General features: G+C 35.8%; 2 protein-coding genes and 1 non-coding gene across 3 annotated transcripts in view; 2 read left to right on the top strand and 1 right to left on the bottom strand.

Annotated features, from left to right (window-relative positions):
* The window catches only part of LOC121739198 (DNA-binding protein D-ETS-6-like), a 31,974-nt gene extending 19,949 nt beyond the window's left edge, over nucleotides 1-12,025 (bottom strand). The window contains exons 1-3 of the mRNA XM_042131551.1: nucleotides 11,864-12,025; nucleotides 8,626-8,768; nucleotides 8,118-8,247 (exon numbers count right to left, since the gene is read on the bottom strand). Coding sequence (XP_041987485.1) covers nucleotides 8,118-8,247; nucleotides 8,626-8,768; nucleotides 11,864-11,927 — 337 coding nt within the window. The 5' untranslated portion in view covers nucleotides 11,928-12,025. The remainder of the gene's footprint in view (nucleotides 1-8,117; nucleotides 8,248-8,625; nucleotides 8,769-11,863) is intronic.
* A 6,663-nt stretch (nucleotides 12,026-18,688) lies between these two features.
* Trnas-uga lies at nucleotides 18,689-18,770 on the top strand. The gene has a single exon. It is a non-coding gene; the product is annotated as a tRNA-Ser (tRNA).
* Nucleotides 18,771-21,486: 2,716 nt separating this feature from the next.
* LOC121736579 (trafficking protein particle complex subunit 4) lies at nucleotides 21,487-23,182 on the top strand. Its single transcript, XM_042127877.1, has 4 exons — nucleotides 21,487-21,777; nucleotides 21,862-21,953; nucleotides 22,638-22,824; nucleotides 22,916-23,182. Exons 1-4 carry the CDS (start codon nucleotides 21,603-21,605, stop codon nucleotides 23,113-23,115), a joined length of 654 nt encoding a protein of 217 aa, XP_041983811.1. The 5' UTR covers nucleotides 21,487-21,602; the 3' UTR covers nucleotides 23,116-23,182.
* The last annotated feature ends 1,878 nt before the right edge of the window (nucleotides 23,183-25,060 follow it).

The raw sequence follows: 25,060 nt of genomic DNA, 5'->3' as shown, positions 1-25,060 counted from the left end.
TGGGAGCCCCCCCTTAATTATATATTTTATTTCAATTTTATTATCAAATCCTCAATTATATACGTACTTTAAGTACGTATATAATTGAGGATTTTCTGAAAATTTCAAGTGTCTTAATGTTTGGGAGTCCGCCTTAATTAATATTTCTTTTATTTTGTTTTTAGTATTTGTTGTTATAGCGGCATTAGAAATACACAATCTGTGAAAATTTCAGAAGTCTAGCTATAGCGGTTCTTGAGATACAGCATGGAGACAGACAGACGGACAGACATCGAAGTCTCAGTAATAGGCTCCCGTTTTTACCCTATGGGTACGGAACCCTAAAAAATTAACTAAAAGAAAAAAAACGTAAACCAGCTTCCAAAAAGAAATGAAATCCCACCAAAAAACATTTTCATGTAAAAATGTTGCCAAGATGAGAACATAATAATATTATAGTTCATCGTGTCAAAAAGTAGTGAGATCTCATGTAGAGCCAAGTTTCTAACCTTACATACTGAGCCCTAATTAATCTAAAAACCTTAATTTTACACTAAAGTGCGGCAAAATATTTGATAATAATATTATAATGTGTCAGCCGCACGAGAAGAATCTAAAACTCTACACATTAGTCAAAATCGGTGGCTTGGCCATTTTGTTATTCGTCAGGGCTTTAAACTATATACCGTAACTAATGATGAATGGCCAGGCCACCGATTTTAACTAATGTGTAGAGTTTTTAGATTCTCCTCGTGCGGCTGACACATTATATTATTATCAAATATTTTGCCGCACTTTAGTGTAAAATTAAGGTTTTTAGATTTAGGGCTGAGTATGTAAGGTTAGAAACTTGGCTCTACATGAGATCTCACTACTTTTTGACACGATGAACTATAATATTATTATGTTCTCATCTTGGCAACATTTTTACATGAAAATGTTTTTTGGTGGGATGGTACCTTACTTTTTAGGGTTCCGTAGCCAAATGGCGAAAAACTGAACCCTTATAGATTCGTCATGTCTGTCTGTCTGTCTGTCTGTCTGTCTGTCTGTCTGTCCGTCCGTATTTTAAAAGGAGATAAACAAGCAAAAGCTGGATCGCATATTATTGCATCGCATAACATAATCCCTTGGATACCACAACACCAGAGGAGTCGCGAGTTTGTTACCAGTTTTGTGCATTTCTGCAATACAGAAACTAGGAATATTTTTTCATGAGAATGTGAACAAATGACCATTTTTTTATCATATCGGTGAACTTTTTTATTTATACATATTTTATATACTTTTCAGGTTGTATGTATTCTTTAGGATACAAAATGTTCCCAAATTTAATATCATTAACGTACCGTTTAAGACTAAGGAGAAAATTCAGTTTGAATTCTGGTTTCCACCGATAATATGATAAACCGGCACCGATTTTTATTTATGTACACCGATATGATAAGCTTAACCACCGAAAGGACATACTATTCCAGCGATATGATAATATTATCTTTATAATATTATATATTTATGTATTTATTTTGATCAAGAATAAAGTACTTAAAATAAAATTAAAATATTTTTAAAATGTTTTACAATATTTGAGTGGATTTCAACAACTTGCATTTTTTATACAATTTTGGTGGACATTTTTGTTTTCACCAAAATTGGAGATTAGGTGTTTACGGGTAACTGGTACAACAACCACCACCTAGACGAGTTAGCTTATGACAGAATGAAGTGAATGGCGTATTTTTATGCTTCAAGAATCAATGGTATTTTGTAAAAATAATGTTTTACACACACTCTTACCCACCAAAATTGGAATTTAAGAGAAAAATAATCATTAAAAGAAACTACGTGCACTAAAGTTACATCACATTAACTTAACTATAAACAGACCAAATCTCTACCGATATTCAAAATAACAACATGATATTATTGCCACAAGTAGGATAATTTAAGTACACCAAAATTGCATAAAATCTGGGGTTTTGTGATAAAACGGTTTTCTTTCATTTCTGGCTGGAAACTGGTACGACCCAGCCCACAGCCACCTCCTAAACGGGTTAGCGTGTGGCTGAATGAAGCAAATGGCGTATTTTTTATGCTTAAGGGATCAATGGTATTTTTTAGAAACAACGTTTTGTATATCCCACCAAAATTTAAAAATTCTCCGCGACAGACCTAAACTGTGTTATAAAAACTCAACTACAGAAGTTAGCACAATAAAATTGATATAATATTATGAAGAGTCAACTATATAAAATGACTACATAAAAATAAAAATGTAATCCACTATCAAGTTTTCTGTTAATCGGTCTAGATATTGAGTAAAATAGTTCGGCGACAAGTTTATTTTCTTGGAAAATAATAATTATTTTTAAAAAATAAACAGGCCCAAATTATAAGCGTTATGTTTTACTTTTAAAATAAAAAATGAAAACTACATAAAAATATATAGTTTTCAGCATTGCCGCGCAAAAAAGCGGTTTGGGAAATCCAGTTATTTGATGTAGGGATATAGAATAAAAAAATAATAAAATTTATCATCGTTGTATTTATTAAAATGAACTAGATGTGAAAAGAAAAATAAAGTAAAAACTTTAAATGACCCATACATCCTTACATCCATTCGTTTTTACTATCATGCGCATTTGTAATTTCTTTGTATACTTAACGAAATGCCACTAGATCAACCGATATGATAAAACAATTCACCGATATAATAAAATTATCAACCGATATGATAAAGCAATGCACCGATGTGACAAAACTGTGCGTTGGTCATGATTCCAAACACCGAGATTAGATTTAAGACACCGATTCGTTTTTTCTCATAATTTCGGTGTAAATTATCATATCGGTGGTTAAAATGACCACCGATTACACCGATATGAGAGCAGCGACGTGAGAAAAAACGCACTTTTTAGGAAATTATAAAAAATTTATTATATCTAAGATAAATTTGGTTACAGATAATGAAGCTTAATCACTTAATACATTCATTAGAACCAAACAACAATTTTAAAACTATTAATTACATTAAAAAAATTCAATCACCGATATTATAAAATAATTGCCCGAAAGCATTTTAATGGCATACTTATATTGTTGGCACGAATATGCAGCGGTATGGCATACTTATATTGTTGGCACGAATATGCAGCGGTTTGATGCAAATCTGTCTTGACCGCGTGGAAGCACACACTAAGGAGTAAATTAAAATTGGGGTGGTGAGACTGTCCGACTCGTCGATGAAAAGTAATGCTCAAATTTCTTTTATCCAGCGATATGAGGAAAATTCTCAGGACAAGTACATTTGTGCCTCTAAGTAACTATAATCGTTAATTATATAATAAAATATGGTGTATAATAATAGATTAACTAATGTTCTACGAAATAATATAAGTTATGCCCTTAAATTATTCATATTTTCTAGTATGTAAGCGTTTTTGTTTGTAAAAAAAGTAGAGGGACAGCACCGATTTGATAAAAATAGATCTTTAAGTTATTTATTTCTACCTTTGTAATAGTCCTAGGCATATTATATTTTTGCCACAATCCTATAGCTACCCATTGAATAGTAAAACAAATAATTTACAACAATATTCCCTTTTTTTAATAGTAATTTCAACGAAGACAAAAAAAAAGCCGTTTGGGAAATTAACCCGTGTACATGTGCGACATAGCTGGCATGCCAGCGATGGCGCCTCAAAATTTTGGCAGTTGATCACTATTCACGTTACTCACGCATTTTTGTGATTCATTTGTTTTGGCCCGGGAAGTAATTTACGATACAGTATTTAGTTTATTCATCGAACGTGCATGAAGATTTGTCAACGAAAAATATTAGTATTATTCCTTTGCAATGTAGAGTCTGCAACTCTACACGAATATTTGGTAAATTTTTAGTTTAAAATTTTATTTAGAAATCTGTGTTTTAACGCTCTAGCTGTACTCTAGAGCTCAAGATCAGATTCTAAAGCATAACATGGCTTTTTTCTACATTTTATCTGATAAATGCCATTATTTAAAGAAGATCATTTCGTTAATGTGTGGGTCATCTCTCGGGGGAGAGAAATAAATGTGATCGGAACCGATACCCGGAGATCTGTTGCGATGATTACGTAACCATCGGAACTGTGGAAATTGGAAACGCATAACGCATTGATGACGATGCGTTTTTTGAAAACGAATTTTGTCGTAAGTTATACAGAAAAAAAAATCATTCAGTCAAAATCATACTCACAGCATTTAAAAATGATGCATTGTATTTTTTTTTAATCTTACTTAAATACACATACCTGATATTTAATAACTGACCAGTATCGTCAGTCAAATGTAACGTTCCTAATTAAAAATATACTCTGTACCTCCTTACTTAAATACTTAGGAAACTCACTTATAGTGCCTCATTCTAGGTTATGCGGATCCTCTGTTGGTGAGTCAATGAATCAATATATTAAATAATAAAAATAATAGTTAGCACCGCAATCGTATGCCCTAGATTCACCTACCAAGAACTTCCTAATACCTAATACCAAAATGACAAACCAGATACCTATTAAAACAAAATTACTTACCTAAGTAATAAAATTTTCCTATAGGAAAACTATAGCTATAGCTCTCTACAATCAAAATAAACATTTGAAGAGTTATAAATTAAAAATGAAGATAAATCATAAATTATAATAAATAATAATATTATGTACTGGTAGATAGGGTAAAACTTTCTTCTTTTCGGGTTAATTTCCGAACCGGTGGTATACATCATGGAGGAATTCCGGAAGTGTGGAACGCTTCCGGAATTGTCCTAATTTTTGTTGAAAGGGATTTCAAGAAATCAATTCGTTATTATATATTGTATGAATTGAAGGTGACCTGTTGCTACTTTGAGAATTTTGAGATTGTTGAAATATTTTGGTAATACGTCACTTATTAGGAATGCGCGTGAGAATCTTGTTTACTATTAAAACGAAAACAAAAAGTCGCATTCCCTGATCGCATTGCCGGCCGAGCGTTCACCTCGCGCCGGCAGGAGCGGTCACCTGATTATGTCTGACTTAATTTCATTAAACTGTCTACTTATCGAAATGGAAGGTAGACGTCCTAGGCAATGTATGTACCAACGCAAATAATAATACTAAAATGAATACAATACAATATTGACCTAAAAAGATGCAAGAATACTGACATAAAATATATTGAACGCAAATGAATATACCTAGCTAGCGAGCAATATGTGCTCAGTGTAGACACCGTGTGCCTAAAAATGTGTATCAGTTAACTGTTTGGCTTTTATGAAACATAATATTACTTATTCTTATATTATGAAAATATTATGCACGTCACTATCATTGAACTTGTATAAGAATCATAAACGTTTCCGCGAACCGCTAATGTGTTTGGTCGGAGTAGCGACTGTTCTGACAGATCCAGCCCGGTGGTTGTCGCGGATTGCTCCAAATTGGCGCGCGATGACAGAGCGCCCGCTGCCTAAACGATTTACCAGTAACCTTGACTATTTTTCCTACAATACGCTATGACTAGTTATTCTCAGTAAAGTCATTAGATATTTAAAGTAGAAGAATTTATAATAACTAGCTGTCCTGGCAAACATAGTTTTGCCATAAAATGATTTTCCCTGTTTTCCTGCTTTTCTCTTGAAGTTTTTTCTGATGTTTTTTCTATAGACCTCGCGGAGCCCGAGACCTTTCCAACGAATGCAAAACCGTGGAAATCGGTTAGTGCGTTCTGGAGTTATAGCGTCAAGAAAAAAAACCCGACTTATTTTTATATATTAGAAGATTTGTATATTAAGTTCGCAATCTAATATAATAAGCGACTGTTATAAACGTCAAGTAAAATAAACTTTCTACAACTAACCAAAGCTACCATTTACCAAAGCTCTAGGCTCGCTCTCACACAACTCGTTCAATTTCCGAGAATCACCTGACTCAACGGCCTACAGATGAATGGAACGTGCGGCGGCCATCGCGTCCGTCGCGGGGGTCGCGTGATTCATCGCCGCCATTCATACAATTTTGGCGCGAGATTTCTCCCGCGCGCGCCCGCGCTACTCTCCGCTAGATGGAGTTGATGAATTGTTTAATAATTTTTTCATATTTTTTAAACAATGTTTTTATTAATGTTAAATTCTTTGTTTTCTTGTTCGAAACATTTAGTTATGATCCATTTACTTAACCCTTAACCACCTGCCATACGTGTCACAGACCCCGCTGATATTATTTTTGTTAATATTTTTGCGCCGGAATGTTGTATCGACTCGTTTTTTCCTGCGCCCCTAGCTATCGCCCAACGGCTCGACGAGGTTAGGCATGCATGCATTTCTCTTATAAAGTCTTTCAGGGGTCTGAGAGACCCCTATCAGGAGGTTACGTAAGATTTTTTGATTGTATTTTTTTTAATGTTTTGGAAATAATGGCTCTTAATTAAGTTATTATTGAGGGTTGGTTGGACCAAGGCCTGACAGATGATGAAAACATACCGAACGACGAATGCAGCGATGTGGAGCCGGTTAAAATTAATCATAATATTGTATTGGAAGATATTTCATAATGGAGCGCCTGATTACGAATGCGAAGAACCAACTGTAGTGCAAAGAAGCTCTCCATCACAAAGTGATATTCTTTCGGAAAGTGACCAAGAGTTTTCATTTGAGGATGACGAACCAATTAGCGGAAATCGATCTAGACCTAGGAAGAATGATTATTTTGCCAAAAATCACTTTAGTTGGTCATCCACCCTGCCTGAAATTGTATTTTAGTGAACCTATCTGTGCAGCTACATAGATAAAAGGTTGAAAGCAGTTACATGTTTATGAAGAAACTGGCTGAACAGTTTACGAGATCGCTTAGGGCACATTGTGAAAGCAATGTGAAACTGTAACTTTTATCACGTTACAGTTTATTATGAAGAATCCTTCAGATTAACTTGACCCTCCAGCAGATATCCCATGCTGCAGCGCTGATGAAGAGTGATTGGCAATTCGTGAAAACTGTTCCACTTACGAGTATTAAAAAACATAAAACACAACACATGTGTTTTGAATGCTAAGCTCCTATTTGCCTCGAATGCTCAGACAAGATCTGTCTTCACGGCCATAAAAAGCTCTAAGTTTGGAGCCTGCAATTTTGTAGAATTAGTAACTAAAATGAGTATTACTATTTTTTTTAAGTTTAACTTGTTAATTTAATTGTACATAAAAAACGTAAGAATAATTTCAGTTTAGTGGGTTAGCCAAAAACACGAGATTGTACCAAATATGCTGTTTTATTTGAAAAATGTTGTTGATATTCAAGTTTTTAAATAAAGAGTTTAATAGTGCCTAAATATAATTTTTTAAATTAATATTTGCCTACCCCTTTTTATTTATAGTTATCGTATGTTTTATAGCCGGGGTCCCACAGACGTATGGTATTATATGGTAGGTGGTTAAGGGTATGGAAGGTTTAAATTCGTAAAAGCAAAGCAAAGCTTAAAAGTTCAATTTGGAGATACAATTGAAATCATAAACAACTTGATGTTGCTCGCAACTCCTTACCAAAACAACGCGCCTTTAGAATGAAGAAGTAAGAAAAAGAGTTAGGGGCGACTAACCCTAAAGTGTCGATTTTATAATTCATTTTTATCCTTAACAATAAGCCCCGAATTGTTTCATTTTCTAAAATTAGATACTACATTATATTTCCGAGAATTCGATCTGAGCAAAAACACGATATCTTTTTTCTCGATAGAAAAAAATCACAAAGATGCATCTAATTTTCACGAATTTTTCTTGTTTGGCCATAACCGTGCATTGAAGTAAGTTAATATTTTAACATTGTCTAATATCCTATTATTGAGAGATCGACCTAGCGGATTCTTAAAATGTTGTATATTTATCGAGTTATTGAGAAAAAACAAATTTGGCCATGAATCCGCGTCGTCCTTTTTCACCTGGCATATGAAAGACGGGCGTGAGTGTGAAGAGAGAAGGACGATGTTTGATTTTTTGGGTTAGTCGCCCTCTCTGCATTTCTAATATAACATGAATGAGTATAAATTATTGATTAATAATTAGTTTAGAGTCAAACCAAGCTGTATAGAAAGACTGCTTGGTTAATTGTTTACTATAATGTTCAGCTTACGTGGTGAGGTGGTGGAGGCGGCCTGGTGCTCGGGCAGCGGCGGCGGCGGCGGGCGGCCCTTGGCGGCGGCGTGCGCGTGCTTCAGGTACGCGTGGAAAATCCGCGCCGCCTGACTGTTGCCGTCGCACACCTATAAACATACGTAGTTCAAGTAACTTTGTCAAAGTCAAAGTAAGTAATTTTGTCAAAGTCAAATACGACTTCACATTCGCACACGCAAGCACTTCGGTCCCGCTTACTCAAAACACTCGTGGGCAGCTTCTTTCTTCTGCGGAGAGAAACTTCCTCACGTCACATCCAGAGCCGGATTTATATTTTTTATGAGTATAGGCCACTTTAATATTGCCGCCCCTATGTACGAGCTCTGTCGCCATCCTAGGACGCTGCTTCCCCCCTATGACGCCATAGGACGCTATCACCCGTAGACCATGACCTATACTGCCCTTACCTGACCAGCTCTGGATTTATGATAAAATCCAGAGCTGGTCACATCCATCAATATTGTTACCTGCTGCCAGTGGTCCTCAGTGAGCTGCAGCAGCGCGGCGCCGGTGTCGGGCAGCAGGTGTCTGCGCGGCGCCGGCACGCTGAACGTGCGCGACACCCAGCGCACGCACCGCGCCACGTCGCCGCCTGACCATTTCTCCGGGTCTGGAAATTACATTCCAACTATTAAGAATTCTATCCAGTGTTATACAAGGTGTAACAAAACAAATTTAGGATAAGATGTGTATATGGCCCGTATATAATATAGAGTTCAATGTAGTGTTCTAGCTCTAAAAGTGTTATTTTTGACTTCTATGCTTCTACGTTTCTATGAGAAATGCCCCGACGTCATGAATTTAGCATATAATTACAAAAATTTTAAGAAAAATAATTAGGAGAGGAGTATGTACTGAAATGTCAGGGTTAAAGTAAATACTTAGGTAAGCATAAGACTTTTGTAAATTGTTTCTGTGGATTTAAGCGTGTAAAGCCGACGAACAGACAATGTTACATATTTTATAATAATATGCATTCTACTGTAATTCTCTAGAATAGCCCTGATATTGACAAAAGAAGGAGTTATAAGTATTAAGTTATAACGTGCTATGTAATATTATAGAGTTCTTAAACTCCGTTCTCCGAAATCAATGGGATTTTTATTTATTTGAATTTGGAACCTACAATAAATCAACTGGTAGCAGAGTTTAAGATAGGTACTCACAATAGTCACTGGAATCAGGAACGCTATTAAAAAGTATAAAATAAAGAAGTGATGAAATTAAATATTTTTGAGAATGGAATTTAGTTTTTTACCGACTTCCAAAAAGGAGGACGTTATACGTTCGGCTGTACACATGGGCGTACCCAGGTTCTGGGCCAGGGGGGGGGCAAATTACCCAGGTTCTGGTGCCAGGGGGGGCAAATCACCCAGGTTCTGGGCCAGGGGGGGGGCAAATCAGATTTTTCATAAGCTAGGTGTTTATAAAGAATAAAAAAGTAATAATTTTTAGTTGTAAAAATATTGTATTGCAAACAAATGGCAAAAATTCGTTCTTAATTTTTAATTTTTATAGATAAAAGTACTAGATATTAAACTTAGTAGGGACGTCAACATGATCCAGGGGGGGGCAGCTCAGTACGCCCATGGCTGTACGTATCTTTTTTTTTCTATGTTCAATGATAACTCAGCCGTTTGTGATCTGATTTTCAAAATTCTTTTTGTGTTGTATAGGGTTTAACTCGAATTTGGTACCATGTTCACAAAAGTGGTGATCTGATGATGGGATCCTGGAGGAATCGAAGGGACCCCTTGAAATTTGGAAACATATAGTGATTTCAATTTTTTTCTGAAGCATTCGAGATAAATGCTATCAAAAAGTAAAATTTCGCACCAGGTTATACCCTGGATCCGAAGGTACCCAACAGAACTTTTGAATCCTTATAGATACAGGTTCGGGGATTTCGGTGTTGTTTAAAAAACTGAAAAACTGAAAGCATAAGCCAACACATCAATTTATTTGATCATCATCATCAAAATCATAATTATGCCATGGGTCATCACATTATGACCCAATTATTGATGCTTTTCGTGATATTTTGCATCGAAGCAGATGTTTTTAATGATTATTTCGCTGTTTGTGGAAAGATTTTCAAAATTAATGTGTTGTTGTATAGGGTATAATCTTGATTTTGTATAATAATTACGAAAGTGGTAAGCTGATGATAGGACCTATGAGCAATCGAAAGAAATCCTTAAAATTTATCAAAAGACTCATATTCTCATCAGGTGACCCGTTTGCTCGTTTGCCCCCTTCTTTCATAAAAAAATACCAGTTTCAAGATTTTTCGCAGATAAAAATGTTGTTCATCTTGTCATTAATTATTGATCATGTGAAGTACAAATAAAGTTGCATCCCTTTTTGTTGTGGATCGTAGGCCACCGCGTAGCCATTTCGTAGCTCGCAAATCGCAGTTAAAATAAGTAACTCTACATTCTACATTTTAACTTAATTAGCTATAATTTTATACTATAAAAGTAGTAAGCTGGTACGCATTAAACAATTAATACTTCTGTAGGTTAGAAGTATATTTCTCCATAACCTATGAATAAATAATTGTTAAAAAGTACATTACAGTATCATGAAAAATATAATAGGTAAGTAAGTAGTGAAAATTGTTGTAAAAATTTAAAATTGTTTTTGCATATAAATATAATTTATTTCGTACTAGGCACTTATTTCTTTTTTACAAAGTTGTTGTCATTGACCCATAATCCACATATTATTTATCATTCATACACCCTATAACTTAAATTATATCTAAGTACATTTAAATGTAACCCTTCCTTTTCTAGGCGGATTAAAACGTGGCAAATATTTTTCTAGTGTACAGCATTTTCTATCTGGTACTAAAATAAAGGTGTTAAATCGGTGTAGATTTAAAAGTCTTCTTGTCAGTATAGTAGATTTAGGCCTATTCGCGCTGTCAATAACGCAAGCGCGTTTTCATTCTAACCTGATCATAGTAATATTATTAGAGCCTAGACATTCATGAAAGTCTAGAAGAAAGTAGGTGGGTTAATGACAATTGAAACCTTAGTTTTTATAAGCCCAATTTTTCAATGGATATATTCAACAACTACCTACCGCCAAACACGTAGCTCTATTGTCATAGCTCTACCATGAACCATCCGTATAAATACCAATTTTTTAATGATTTCAAGTAGCATTTTATGCAGTCATTTTAATGCAGGCTCTTGCACTTTATACTCTATGAATTAATACTGCAAGGTAAGAATAAAGAAAATTAATGATATCCATTGGGTGCAAATATGATCGGCGTCGTCGTCGGCGTGGCGGGAGTCGAAAGGTAGACTTGGTCAGTATTTAAAGCTTGTTTTTAAAACTAGGGGTTGCTTATATTTTACCAACCCTTAATTATTATCTATGGAGATATAATAAAAACAAGTGTTTCTTACATCATAATATTTTGCACTATTTTTTAACCCATCAATCCCCAAGCGGCACCCGGTGACCCGGCTGCCGCATAACAATTGAAAATCTATTGTGTTTGCGATTCCCACGATCTAGGTTATTACAGTTGTTCAGGAAGTTATTTAATTAAAATATTTCATGCAAATGCTCACGTCAGTTTCTCAGAGGCTCGCAGCACTTTTGTATGTAGAGATAGCTCTCAAATATTTTTGACCTCGCATCAAGCACAGCATCTTAAACCACCGTCAAAAAGAACTACTAACTAACCGGCGGGAACGGTTTCATCCCCCGAGTCGGAGTCGGAGTCAGGCACGGGGAGGGCGGGCTCCATACAGGCATGGCGGGGCGCCAGGGTGGTTCTGTACACTGCACTAACACTACACCACCGGCCACTGTACACCACACAGCACTATCACCTGCTGGCACAGAGGTACGTGTCACTATAACGCGCGCCGCGAATTACATTTGCTTTTTATTCGCGCGGCGCGTCATCGCTGTGACGTCGCGAGATTCGTCAGACCCGCACGAGGAAAACGCATTCTCGGAAGCTGCGCGGGCGCATCCAACGTGGTGAACTTTTATGTTTGTTTAAAAAAACAATATTCGAATATCTAAATGCAGTTTGCAACAGTATCATAGACAAAGCGTATGTAATCAACATAACAATATCTATACTAATATTATAATTGGGAAGAGTTTGTTTGTTTGTTTGTTTGTTTGTTTGAACGCGCTAATCTCAGGAACTACTGGTCCGATTTGAAAAATTATTTTACTGTTGGATAGCCCATTTATCGAGGAAGGCTATAGGCTATATTTTATTACGCTAAGTATAATAGGAGCGAAGAAATAGAGGAAAATGTGAAAAAACGGGGGAAAATTATTTGAATGGGCCTATTTGAACGCGCTAATCTCAGGAACTAGTTATCCGATTTGAAAAATTCTTTCAATGTTAGATAGCCTATTCATCGAGGTAGGCTATAGGCTATATTTTATCACGTTAAAACTAATAAGAGCGAAGAAATAGAGGAAATTGTGGAAAAAATGGGGGAAATTATATGAAAGAGCTTATTTGAACGCGCTAATCTCAGAAACTACTTATCCGATTTGAAAAATTCTTTCAATGTTAGATAGCCCATTCATCGAGGTAGGTTATAAACTATATTTTATCACGCTAAGACTAATAGGAACTAAGAAATAGAGAAAAAATATGGAAAAAACGTGGGAAATTATATGAAAGGGCTTATTTGAACACGCTAATCTCAGGAACTACTGGTCTGATTTAAAAAATTATTTCAGTGTTAGATAGCCCATTTATCGAGGAAGGCTATAGGCTATATTTTATCATGCTAAGACTAATAAGAGCGAAGAAATAGATGAAAATGTGAAAAAAACGGGGGAAATTATAAGGAATTGCTTATTATCTTATAAACTACAGGAGAAATTTTTATGTTATTTGGCAAACATGAAGAATAGACCACGTGAAGGGACATAGGCTATTTTCTGCTGCAAAATGTACGGTTGCGTGAAATTCCTAAATTACGCAAGCGAAGCCGCGCGGAACATCTAGGTATATACAATAAAGTCGTAGGAAAGTCAATTTTGTACCTATATTGAATATTTTTGTACAATAAATAATACTTGGGATGTGATCTACTACGCTAACGTGGACGAAGTCGCGGGCAACAGCTAGTAATATATAAATAATATGACTCATTTGAGATAATAGGTACCGTACAGTTTACTACTTTATAAAGCTTATGAAAGCCTTTTGGGTGCAAATATTTAATAAAATGTGTTTTATACAAACAGTAAATGAGTGACAATCTCTATATATATATCATACTAGATGTCCCGCGCGGCTTCGCCCGCGTAAATTAGGAATTTTACGAAAACCGTACATTTTCCCATAAAAAAAGCTCTTATGTCCCTACTCCCTTCACTTGGTTTACTCTATATCTGTGCCATAAAAATTGCTCCAGTAGTTCGTAATTTCTAACATTTCCCCCATCTGTGCCAAATATTGCCATAAAAATTGCTCCAGTAGTTCGTAATTTCTAATATTTCCCCGTTTTTCCCACATTTTCCTGAGTTTCTTCGGTCGTATTAGTCTTAGCGTGATAATATATAGCCTATAGTCTTACTCGATAAATTAGCAATCTAACACTGAAATAAGTTTTTAAATCGGACCAGTAGTTTCTGAGATTAGCGCGTTCAAGCAAACATACTCTCAAGCAATATTAAATATAGATTTTTTTCAATTATCGCTTGACAAACTCGAGTCTCGATCTAAAGACTGTGAAAAGTACCAATAACAGTGTCATTATAGGCTCATAAGTCATAACCATGATACGATGTATGGTATAAATTGGTAGTGATGATGATGGTGATGATGAATGTAATTTGCATAGTAGCATAATATGCTTTCCGTTCTTAAAACAACGCCGAAACTCCCAAACTTGTATCTATAAAGAATCAGGAGTTCTCTCAGCACCTTCCATTTTAAATTCTTAAATTCTAAGTTCATATCAATATTTATAGCTTTTACAATAAGATTTTTGCAATATAAAAATATAAAATTAGGTCTATTAAACCCGGGATCACTCTGTAACAAACATGACGAGTTCATCGCTGCATTAGATCGCCACCATGTTGACATCCTCGCCATCAACGAGACTTGGCTTCGGGCGGGTGAGGAGCTCCGGGCGCCGGCTCCTGCGGGCTACACGCTCCGCCACAGGCCGAGGCCGGCCGGCACGGGACGCGCGCGGGGAGGCGGGGTGGGCTTTTACATTCGCCGCGGAATTACTATTAAAGTGCTCGATCACCCGCAAGATCAAATAGTAGAGCAAATGTGGCTTTCCACAAAACTAAATAATATTAAATTTATTATAGGTACCGCCTATCGTCCCCCGTGGCTTAACGTTGACAGTTTTCTACATGCTATTACCGATTCAGTAAGCTCATTTTCCGGATACGATCACTTGGTACTCCTTGGTGATCTGAATATCAACTTATTAGCGGTGCAAGATCTGAACACCAAAAAATTCACTGATTTCCTAAATTGCCTATCTCTTCATCAATTTGTTAACGTCCCAACCCATTTTACAGACCATTCAGAATCACTAATTGACACCATCTCCTCGGACTACAATTTGAACAACATACTCGTGAATCATATCCCTGCTTTAAGTAATCATGCACTAATTACTTGTGAACTAAATTGCAAAAGGAGTAAAATAGACAAGAAATGGATCTGTTACCGACCAATGAAAGATATTAATGAACAAAACTTTGATAAAGATGTGAAAGATATCAACTGGGAAGGATTAATAGAATTTAACACGGACATTGACAGTCTTGTCACTAGCTTTAACGCATATCTTACCATTCTATTCGACCGTCACGCGCCATATAAATATACTTACATTCATCAACGGAATTACCCGTGGATAACAAATACTATCAAAGAAATGATGAGGATTCGTGACAAAGCCAGGTCCACATATCAGAGAACTAAAAAGGAAGCCCACTTATCATTCTATAAAGAAATGAAATCCTTGGTATCCTCAGCACTATATAACGAAAAGGTAGCATACTTCGATAAATATATTAACAACAATTCTAACAAACCGCGTACACTGTGGAAACATATCAAAGAAAATATTGTAGACTTTAAAAATAAAAATCACACTCTACCAACCTGCTTAAATGACCCCATATCAATCAACAACCATTTCACAAACATACCACAATTACAAAACAAAAACCTATCAACTCTCACATATTATGAGTTTCACAGGTTTAATGACAAGACATTTTCCTTACAGACAGTTAGTGAAAATGCCGTCCTTAATGCTATCCGCTCAATAAACAACAACGCAAAGGGTATAGATGATATTAGTTCAGAAATGATACTATTAACACTTCCACATACTCTGAAAACTATAACACATATGATCAATAAATCCATAGAATCCTCTACTTTCCCCGACTTATGGAAGACAGCAATCGTTAGACCTTTACCAAAAAAACCAGATCCAACTTCACTTTCCGACCTTAGACCGATTAGCATTCTCCCTTTTTTATCTAAGGTACTCGAGAGAATAGTCAGCAAGCAATTGGTAGAGTTCCTTGAATCCAATGACATACTTCCTAAAAAACAGTCGGGGTTCCGCAGGCAACATAGCACTACCACTGCACTTTTTGATGTAATCGATGATATTCTGAAAGCATCGGATGAAGGAAAAGGAACTCTTTTAGTCCTGTTGGATTTCTCTCGTGCTTTCGACACCATAAACATCAATTTACTCCTCTCTAAATTAGCTTATTACGGTTTTGACCCTGATACAATTAAATGGTTTGAGAGTTATCTGGTCGGTAGGTTGCAGAAAGTACTCACTCAAAATTCCAACGGTTCCACTAACTTTTCAGTTCCTATTGCGCTAGAATGTGGAGTTCCACAAGGCTCCATACTGGCTCCAATCCTCTTTATCCTATATGTTGCAGATATGACTGATAGTATTAAAAACTCAAAATTTCACATGTACGCTGATGATCTACAAGTATATATTAATTTTAAACCACAGAATACGCAAGAAGCTGTCCAATTGCTAAATGATGATCTTAAAAACCTGGTAAAAAAATCAAGAAACCACGGCCTCATCCTAAACCCTCTCAAATCCAAACTTCAAATTCTAGGTACAAAACAACAAATAAAGCTTACACAACAACACCAACCAGTAATAAAAATACAAAACAATATCCTGGAACATGTCACTATTACTCGAAACCTAGGACTCCTAGTAGATAGTGAATTAAATTTTGAAGAACATGCATTGCATATAGCCCGAAATTGTTTTTACAGACTAAAGGTGATTTACGAAATACGTCAATTCATTTCCACAGAAGTCAGGGTAAAGCTCTGTGAAGCATTGATTCTATCAAAATTAAATTATGCCGATACAGTCTCTGCAGGCTGCCTCTTGAACCGTAGCAAAAGAATACTACAACGAGTACAAAACGCTTGCATCCGCTTCTGCTTCCCTGTCCCACCTAGAGGTCACGTAACTCCCTTCATAAATAACGCCAATCTGTTAAAAATGGAAATACGTCGGCACTTTCATCTCGCTACACTAATGTTTGGCATCATTAAATCTCGCCATCCCTCATACCTATACGAAAAACTCGTATTCTCCAAGCGAGATGCTAGAAACCCCGACTTACTCATATTCCCCACTTACACGAAGTCAGCTTTTCGTGGCAGTTTCAGATACTCTGCTACAAAATGCTGGAATAATATCCCACCACCCCTTAAAACTTGCATCACCATTGGAGTTTTCAAACGTAAATTAAAGGAATATCTTTTAAATGAACAAAAAAATTCTGCGTAATTTGAAATAACCTCCCACAGCTTCCTGCCACTAACTTATATTTTTACTTACCAAAATAAGAAAAAAAATTATCACGATGTAGAAAACTTAAATAACCTAGCATTTAGTGTGTCGCACCTATTCTATATTATAATATTTTATCTATGTTATTAGTTTGCTAATTATTAATAAATAACCAAAATATTATATCTAAGATGCTGTATACTGTACTTAGATAACTTTTATAATTATGTTAATGTCACCAATGCCTTCAAGAGTTGTTTTATTATAAACTTATATACTTACTTATTTTTTAAAGTAGCTTTAAATACAATAATATTTTGTCACATTATGATTAGTAAGGATTTTTATAATTTTTATGTTTTTAAGTAAAAGTAAGGTGTCCATTGAAAATCAGCGTTGCGGATCCGTTCGCAACATTGCTGAATGGGAACCAATTTGGTATTACATAGGATAGTATTAGTAGTTAAGAATTATTTTTGTAAGATGCTAAATACCAAATAAATTTATTTTTCTTTCTTTCTTTCTTTCCGAACCACGGTATACCAGGTATACCTCGGTGCAAAATCTTACTTGTTGGTAGCATATGCTTAGAATACTTCTCACGAAACCGAAGTCACCACATATTTCCATATAAATTTTGAGGAGTTCCCTCGATTACTTATGCATTCTTCATCAGATCACCACGTTTGTGAATATAATACCAAATTGGGATGATACCCTATATACCAAAAGAAAAATTTTGAAAATCGGTTAACAAACGGCGGAGTAATCGTTGAAGATAAGAAAACGAACATAAAACCTCCCCCATTTTGAAAGTTGGTTAAAATTGTAGCATATGTGCTATTCTGATGTATAAGCTATATTATTGTAAAGTTTCATTAAAATCCGTTCAGTAGTTTTTGCGTGAAAGAGTAACAAACATCCATACATCCACACATCCACACATCCATACATCCAAACAAACTTTCGCCTTTATAATATTAGTAAGATTATAATATATCAATCTCTATATATATAATTAAAATTTTATATTATATATATGGAAGCGGAAATCCGCTGCGCCCCGACACACAAATTGTATGGAGGCGGATTTTTACGATGAGCCCCGGCACGCTGAGCCCCGGCACGGCCCGTCTCAGTGTGCTCACTCCTTTAGAGTTATTTCTGAATACTTATCATATTCGTAATTTCAACTCTTGTCTTTGGGACTCAGCTGATCTCAGACTGGCCGTGTAAGCATTACCTAATAGTATCTAAGATTCAATAAAAAAAACTATAATCCATTTGTCACCTTGTTGTCAACAGACTTCAACCATGAATAAAAGAGTATAATTCGTATGTATAGGCTTGTCACTCAAAAATCTGTCATTTCTCATGTGTGTGTGTTGTAGTGTATGTAATGTTTTATTTGTTAAAAAAATGTATGGTAAAAACATAATTTCAAAATAATATTAGCTCGATGCCCTCCTTAACCGTATAAACTATAACTGTGCAAAATTTCATTCATCTACGTTTCCCCATTTTTCGTCAAAAGGGATACCTACAAAGTTTTTGGCTCACGTATTAATATATAGATGTCATGATGTGTGACGAACTGAATACAGATGAGTTGATGACTCATACGAGTCATAGTCATAATACATTATGATAGTATGTTGTGATATACTAAGCGGCTGATAATTTCGCAACGCTGTCATCAGCTGAGGTGTCCGAGTGGTTAAGGAGTTGGACTTGAAATCCAATGGGTTCTACCCGCGCAGGTTCGAATCCTGTCCTCAGCGAAAATCTCCTAGTGAAATTTTGTGACTTCTTATTTAAATAATATCGTGGCTTTTTGCTTATTTTTTTTTTGTTTTCATCTGGCCCCTCGAGGGATGTCGTTTAAAAATCAAATAAAAAATACGATTTTCGTCTTTAGTCTTACCGCCGTACTCAGAGAGAGACATTTAATTATAATTAGCCTTCGATTTAATGAAGAGTTTGACAGATAATGTATGGGGCTTATGTCAAAATTTTGAATTAATTACATTTAAGATAGCATTTAACGTGTAATTAATGTTCTACTTAAATATAATATGTACCATTGAGGGTTTTCGAGACGTGAACTACAGAACCCTAAAAACTAGCAGGGAATAAGGGGTGCAGGCTGCAGTCATGCAGCCTACATGCTGAACTCTCAAGTCTGAACAAAGCAAATTTTCTGCGCCCACTGATAAAATAATGTGTACTTATCTATTAGTTATATTGACAACAATCATTGATAAGAAGATGACTCAACTAACTGTTTTATCTGGTCCTAAAATATAAATTCAACAATTTGTTTTATAACTGAACAATCTCATTCGACTTCGGCTTATAAATATTCTAGTAGCCCAATAGAGTTTGTTCATGGATGTATGGAGAACTGAAATTAATTATAGTCAGATTTTTTTTGCACCAATGTTTAGGGGGGGTCATAATATTAGGTCAGTAGTAGAAACATTTTTTTCGGGCTGCTAAAGATTTGAGACTTGAGAAGAGAGCAGTCTTCGTAGTGGTGTTAGCATGGGTTCGCAAAATCCGGCATGAAATAAAGTTGATTAAGTATCAAACATCATATCATAAATACAATCTGCATGCAGACATTAACATAATAATATATCAACAATATACCTAAATACAACCCTAAATATACACATAACGCAGACAGACTGTCACTTTAGATGATATATTATAATATATTACTTTATCATACTCGAGTAAAATTATATACAAAAATATAACACCAAAACAGTGGTTGATAATACCCCCCGGGGGGGGGGGGGGGGGGTGCACCCAGATTACTGTGGTGATATGAGTCACTGGCACTTTCAGCAGTGCGGCGTCGAGGACTTTATCTCGGATATGAAACCGATATATTTTAATAATTCGATTGCCTTATCTCTATCTCATTGTTATCTCATACTTGTTAATGACTCATAACAATTTAACTAAATGAATTATTATTACTTCTGGGAGAAAAATAAGAACATACCTACTTAAATACGGTCGAATCCAGAAAACTCCTCCTTTTTGGAAGACAGTTAAAAGGGGACTCGAGGTGAGTCGAGTGGTGAGACTCATAGATAATACAGATATAGTGAGACTGACCTACTTGGCGTAAGCATGGGCGTACCCAGAAAGGGGCGGGAGGGGGGGGGGGGTTATTTTACCTTTCAGGGGGGGCAGCGCCCCCCCCTGAAAGATAAAATAAAATAACCATCAATTTTCCTGGCAAGTTGTTTCCGTAGTACTGCTAGGTTTGAAAATTAACAAGTAAGTATGTACATTTATAGGGTGTTTTACACTATCATCTCAGTTACTTTCATTCAAGGGAATTTGAACGAAAAATTCCGTATCGCACACTGTGTCGGGGCGCAGCGGATTTCCGCTTCCATACAAATTGTATGGAGGCGGATTTTTGCGATGAGCCCCGGCACGCTGAGCCCCGGCACGGCCCGTCTCAGTGTGCTCACTCCTTAAAGGTACGCGCACAGTTTGTCGGCGCGTGCCGGGGCTCGCCGGGGCGGATCGGGGCTCAGCGCAGCGCAAAATGCGCTATAGCACACTATTGCCGGGCCGGGTCGCATCGCATTGACGGATTTTGAGTACTTTGGATAGCTCCAGTGGGACCACTCTTAAATCACTCGTGACTCGATATATCAAAAACGTTTCTATATTCTACTAAAATCTACTAGACCGTGTTTTAGCTTGTACCGAAAATCTACCTTTATTAATAAATGTATACTACGTGGTTGAAACTAAAATAAAACTAAAATGTTTATATGGACTGTCTTCATTATGCATTTAAAATTTTTATATTATTTGTTATACAATATCGATCTTCTATTAAAATTTACAAAAAATTTTGGACTACTAAATCGTCATTCATTTGACCTCAAATCTACCAAAAAGTAGAAATCTATGTGAAGTGTCGTCACACTGTTGCCGGGGCGCAGCGGGTTTATCGGGCCTTGCCGGGCCTTGTCGCATTGACGGAAATCCGCTGCGCCCCGACAAAGTGTGCGATACGCGCATCCGCTTCCATACAAATTGTATGGAGGCGGATTTTTGCGATGAGCCCCGGCACGCTGAGCCCCGGCACGGCCCGTCTCAATGGGCTCACTCCTTTATACTTCACGATGGGGAGGGCGCGAAAAAAATTCATCCCCGCTTCACACCCGCTTGATGTGTTATAGGGGAGGTACCATAAAAAAAGTAGTTTTTTAAGATTTTATGTACCATTTTGTCGACATCATTATTATGTGTATTGATGCCAAATTCCAGCTTTGTAGGTCCTATAGTCTCTGAGCAAAACCGCGGACAGACAGACGGACAGACAGACAGACGGACGGACAGGCCGAAACTATAAGGGTTCCTTGTTAACCACGGAACCCTAAAAAAGAAAAAAAAACTGTCAGTGATCACGTCTGTCAAATGTCAGTAATCAGTTTCTGTGTCAAAAGTCAAAACAAACATTTCAAGGAAAATTGTGAAATTTGTGAAATAATATTCTATATTTTCTCTTATTAATTATTATAAAATGTTCCACATTTTGTAAGAATACGCAATACTTAACTAGTTTTCTAACCACAATGGTTATTTACGGAGTTTACATTGTCAGTAAATCTGGGGGGCTGATTTTCAACTACGACCACAATATTCCTCGAGTGGAAACTGAAAAAACCTTTGGTTTTCCATTAGATATTAAACTCGAGTATGAAAACAAAAAGGTGGTAGTAGTCTTTGGTCAAAGGGATGGTATAAATAGTAAGTAATACTTTTGGTTATTGCTTGTACAAAATAGTAGTATTAAGTATCTAAGATAAACAATGATTATGTATATTATTGTAGTTGGACACGTACTCCTATCTGTAAATGGATCTCCTGTTAATGGCCGCACAACTGACGATGGGAAAGATGTGTTTGATTTGATATCTGCTAAGGTAATATAATATGTATTTATAAACTTGACACGCTACTGCACATCTACATCACTTCATCACACACTTCTGTAGGAACACTGTAAGTTCTAAATAAGAAATTCAACAACTCAGTGAAAATATTAGACTTGACCATTTTGCTTCAATCATAGGACCATAAGCTGAAAATATCCAATTAGAGTTCTACAATAGCCCACGTTTATACATTGGCTATTGTAGAACAAGTGGAGGAACACTGTAAGTTCTAAATTTCTTATTTAGAACTTACAGTGTTCCTCCACTTGTGCTTCACACACTTCTGTAGGAACACTGTAAGTTCTAAATAAGAAATTCAACAACTCAGTGAAAATATTTGACTTGACCATTCTGCTTCAATCATGGGACCATAAGCTGAAAATATCCAATTAGAGTTCTACAATAGCCCACATTTATACATTGGCTATTGTAGAACAAGTGGAGGAACACTGTAAGTTCTAAATAAGAAATTCAACAACTCAGTGAAAATATTTGACTTGACCATTTTGCTTCAATCACGGGACCATAAGCTGAAAATATCCAATTAGAGTTCTACAATAGCCTTCTTTTGAGTAACAAAACTGCTAACTGCACAATTTTATTACAATTTAAACTCATTGTATAAATGCTATATTCATAATGTAAGAATTCACTATTTGTACATAATTTTAGGAAAACTATCCCATAAGCTTAAAGTTTGGCCGTCAAAGAGCTACAACAAATGAAAAAATTGTGTTAGCCAGTATGTTCTACCCACTATTTGCATTGGCTTCACAACTCAGCCCTGTTCCTAAATCTTCTGGGATTGAAACTCTCAATGCGGACACTTTCAAACTCTCTTGCTTTCAAACATTAACAGGTATTATTTTGATTTTATTTATACTTGTATGAAATTATTATATGAGTTATTTTTATTCTGTATGTTTGTTATCAACACACTTTAATTACAGGAGTAAAATTTATAATCGTTACTGATGTGAACATGCAAGGGTCAGATGTGGTGTTGAAGAGAATCTATGAACTTTACTCTGACTATGCTCTGAAGAACCCATTCTATTCGTTGGAAATGCCAATCAGATGCGAGTTATTTGATACATCCCTCCATACTTTACTGGAACTTGTTGAGAAGTCAGGAACTGCTAATTTATAGCTTTAAGTTCACATTAATTAGCAAAGTTCTGCAAAATTTATTCCATAATATTTAATTTTAATTGTTTATATTTTTTTTATTTTAAGTTAATTATACTTAAAAATTATTAATATAAGTACAAAAAGTGTTTGTATTTCCTTTCACTAGTGTTATGGCACAAAAAGTTTTGAAATAGAAAATCTGTCCAGCGGGGAAAGAGGTGGACAGATTTGGTCACATTTACCAATTCCTCTCAATCAATTCAGCAAATGAATTGTCAAAACTGTCAAACTGACAAATGTCAAATCAGTACAAAAATACAGAAATGAATTGCAAGCAGAGTTGCATTTTGCGATTTTAGAAAAATGAATCATATTATGATTCATATCATGATTTTTCAAAGCGACCATTTTAGCCCTGCTGATAAAATTCTTCTTAAATTCAGAACAAGGAAACAATAAAACAATAAAAGTTTACTTAAAAAATTTATTGATATATAATTCTATATAACAATAGAATTGGGGCGGACCCGCACTTCACTACGCTATCACAAACACACATACCGCCGCTCCAAATCTAATTATTCTCCCGAACTAACCTAAGCATTGCTTATAGACATTCACAATAGCGACCACCCAACAATTTGAAAACATCAAAACAATCCATCTTAAAACGTAACTAAATAATTATTGTTTAAACTCGCCAAATATAAAATAAATACTAAATCTCATAACAAAAGTACGTGACAAATGTGTTTTCTATATTTTGAATATTTTGTTGCCGCCCGCGCCATGGCGCTCATGGCAAGCGGGCGTCGACCCTGTAATAAGGACGTCAGATCAACACTCTGAACTCACAGGAGATAAGCGAGAGCAATATTTACTTTTAAAAAGCATTGTGTTTGATTATTAAGCCAAATGGAATTATTGTTACGAGGATACAAAAAGGTATATTAGTAAAAACATAATGGGTGGAAATATTAGGATGGCTATTACAGAGCTCAATCGCAATATCGCCTGTCCTAATAGTGGATGTGCAAAGTACTTTGGCTTAAAATTTTGGACCCATTACATTGTTACCTATCCGGATCTGTACGAGACGAGCATCGAATTTAAAATATCTGAATAGAACAATATTGCGCACAAGGCAAAATGAATCCTCCACAAACACATTCTCGTATATTAGTGATTTGAAAGTCGAAAAGTTTACCACGGTCGATACAAAAATATATTTAGATGCGGCACTCTAAACATACGACTTAATTTATGATAATCGAAATACCTTAAATAAGTGTTTAAATTGTATTCGTTCACCGAAGCCCGGGGCGGCGCGACTTACCTAATACGATATATCCTACCGATTACTGCTTTCAAATCTTAACACTAAATGGGCTAAACACCGCAAAGTTACACTTCATAGGAAAACTATATTCATTTTTACGTTTGTGCATTTATGAAGTAAAAAAATAATTTTATTATTTAATGAGTCGCTTTCTTTATTGACACTCTGATCAAATTTTAACTACAAATATTTTGTAATCTGTTATTGTGCCAGTAGTTAGTTGAGTTGAAGTAGAACTTTGTGGAGTCTGGCCTCCACCGAACACTCCCAGCGCCGCCCCTCAGTGCTGGCCCCGGTGCATTCCAGTCACAACGGTCGTCACTTCCGTACTAAATACTCATAGAACAGAGTTAGAATTTAGATAATAAAGTTGTATCGGTTATTAAGAAAACCTTTTACAATCTGTCTCATTCGACTCACGCACGATATCAATTTATTACAGAAGCGTTTGTTTGATTGTTATTGTCATAAGCCTCAGTAAAGAACTAAGAAATCCTAGCAAGTTCTGCTAGCCGGAGTATTGGAAGTCTTCATTAAATAAACATTGTCAAGTGATAGAACTATCACAAGTGATATCCAATTTTTTCGCGCATGACATTGAGCAAGCTAATGAATGATCATTATC

This window comes from Aricia agestis, chromosome 2 (genome assembly GCF_905147365.1).
Source record: "Aricia agestis chromosome 2, ilAriAges1.1, whole genome shotgun sequence".
NCBI classification, from domain to species: Eukaryota; Metazoa; Arthropoda; class Insecta; order Lepidoptera; family Lycaenidae; genus Aricia; species Aricia agestis.
Note: the sequence above shows the minus strand (reverse complement) of the source record. Positions and strands in the feature narration are given on the sequence as shown.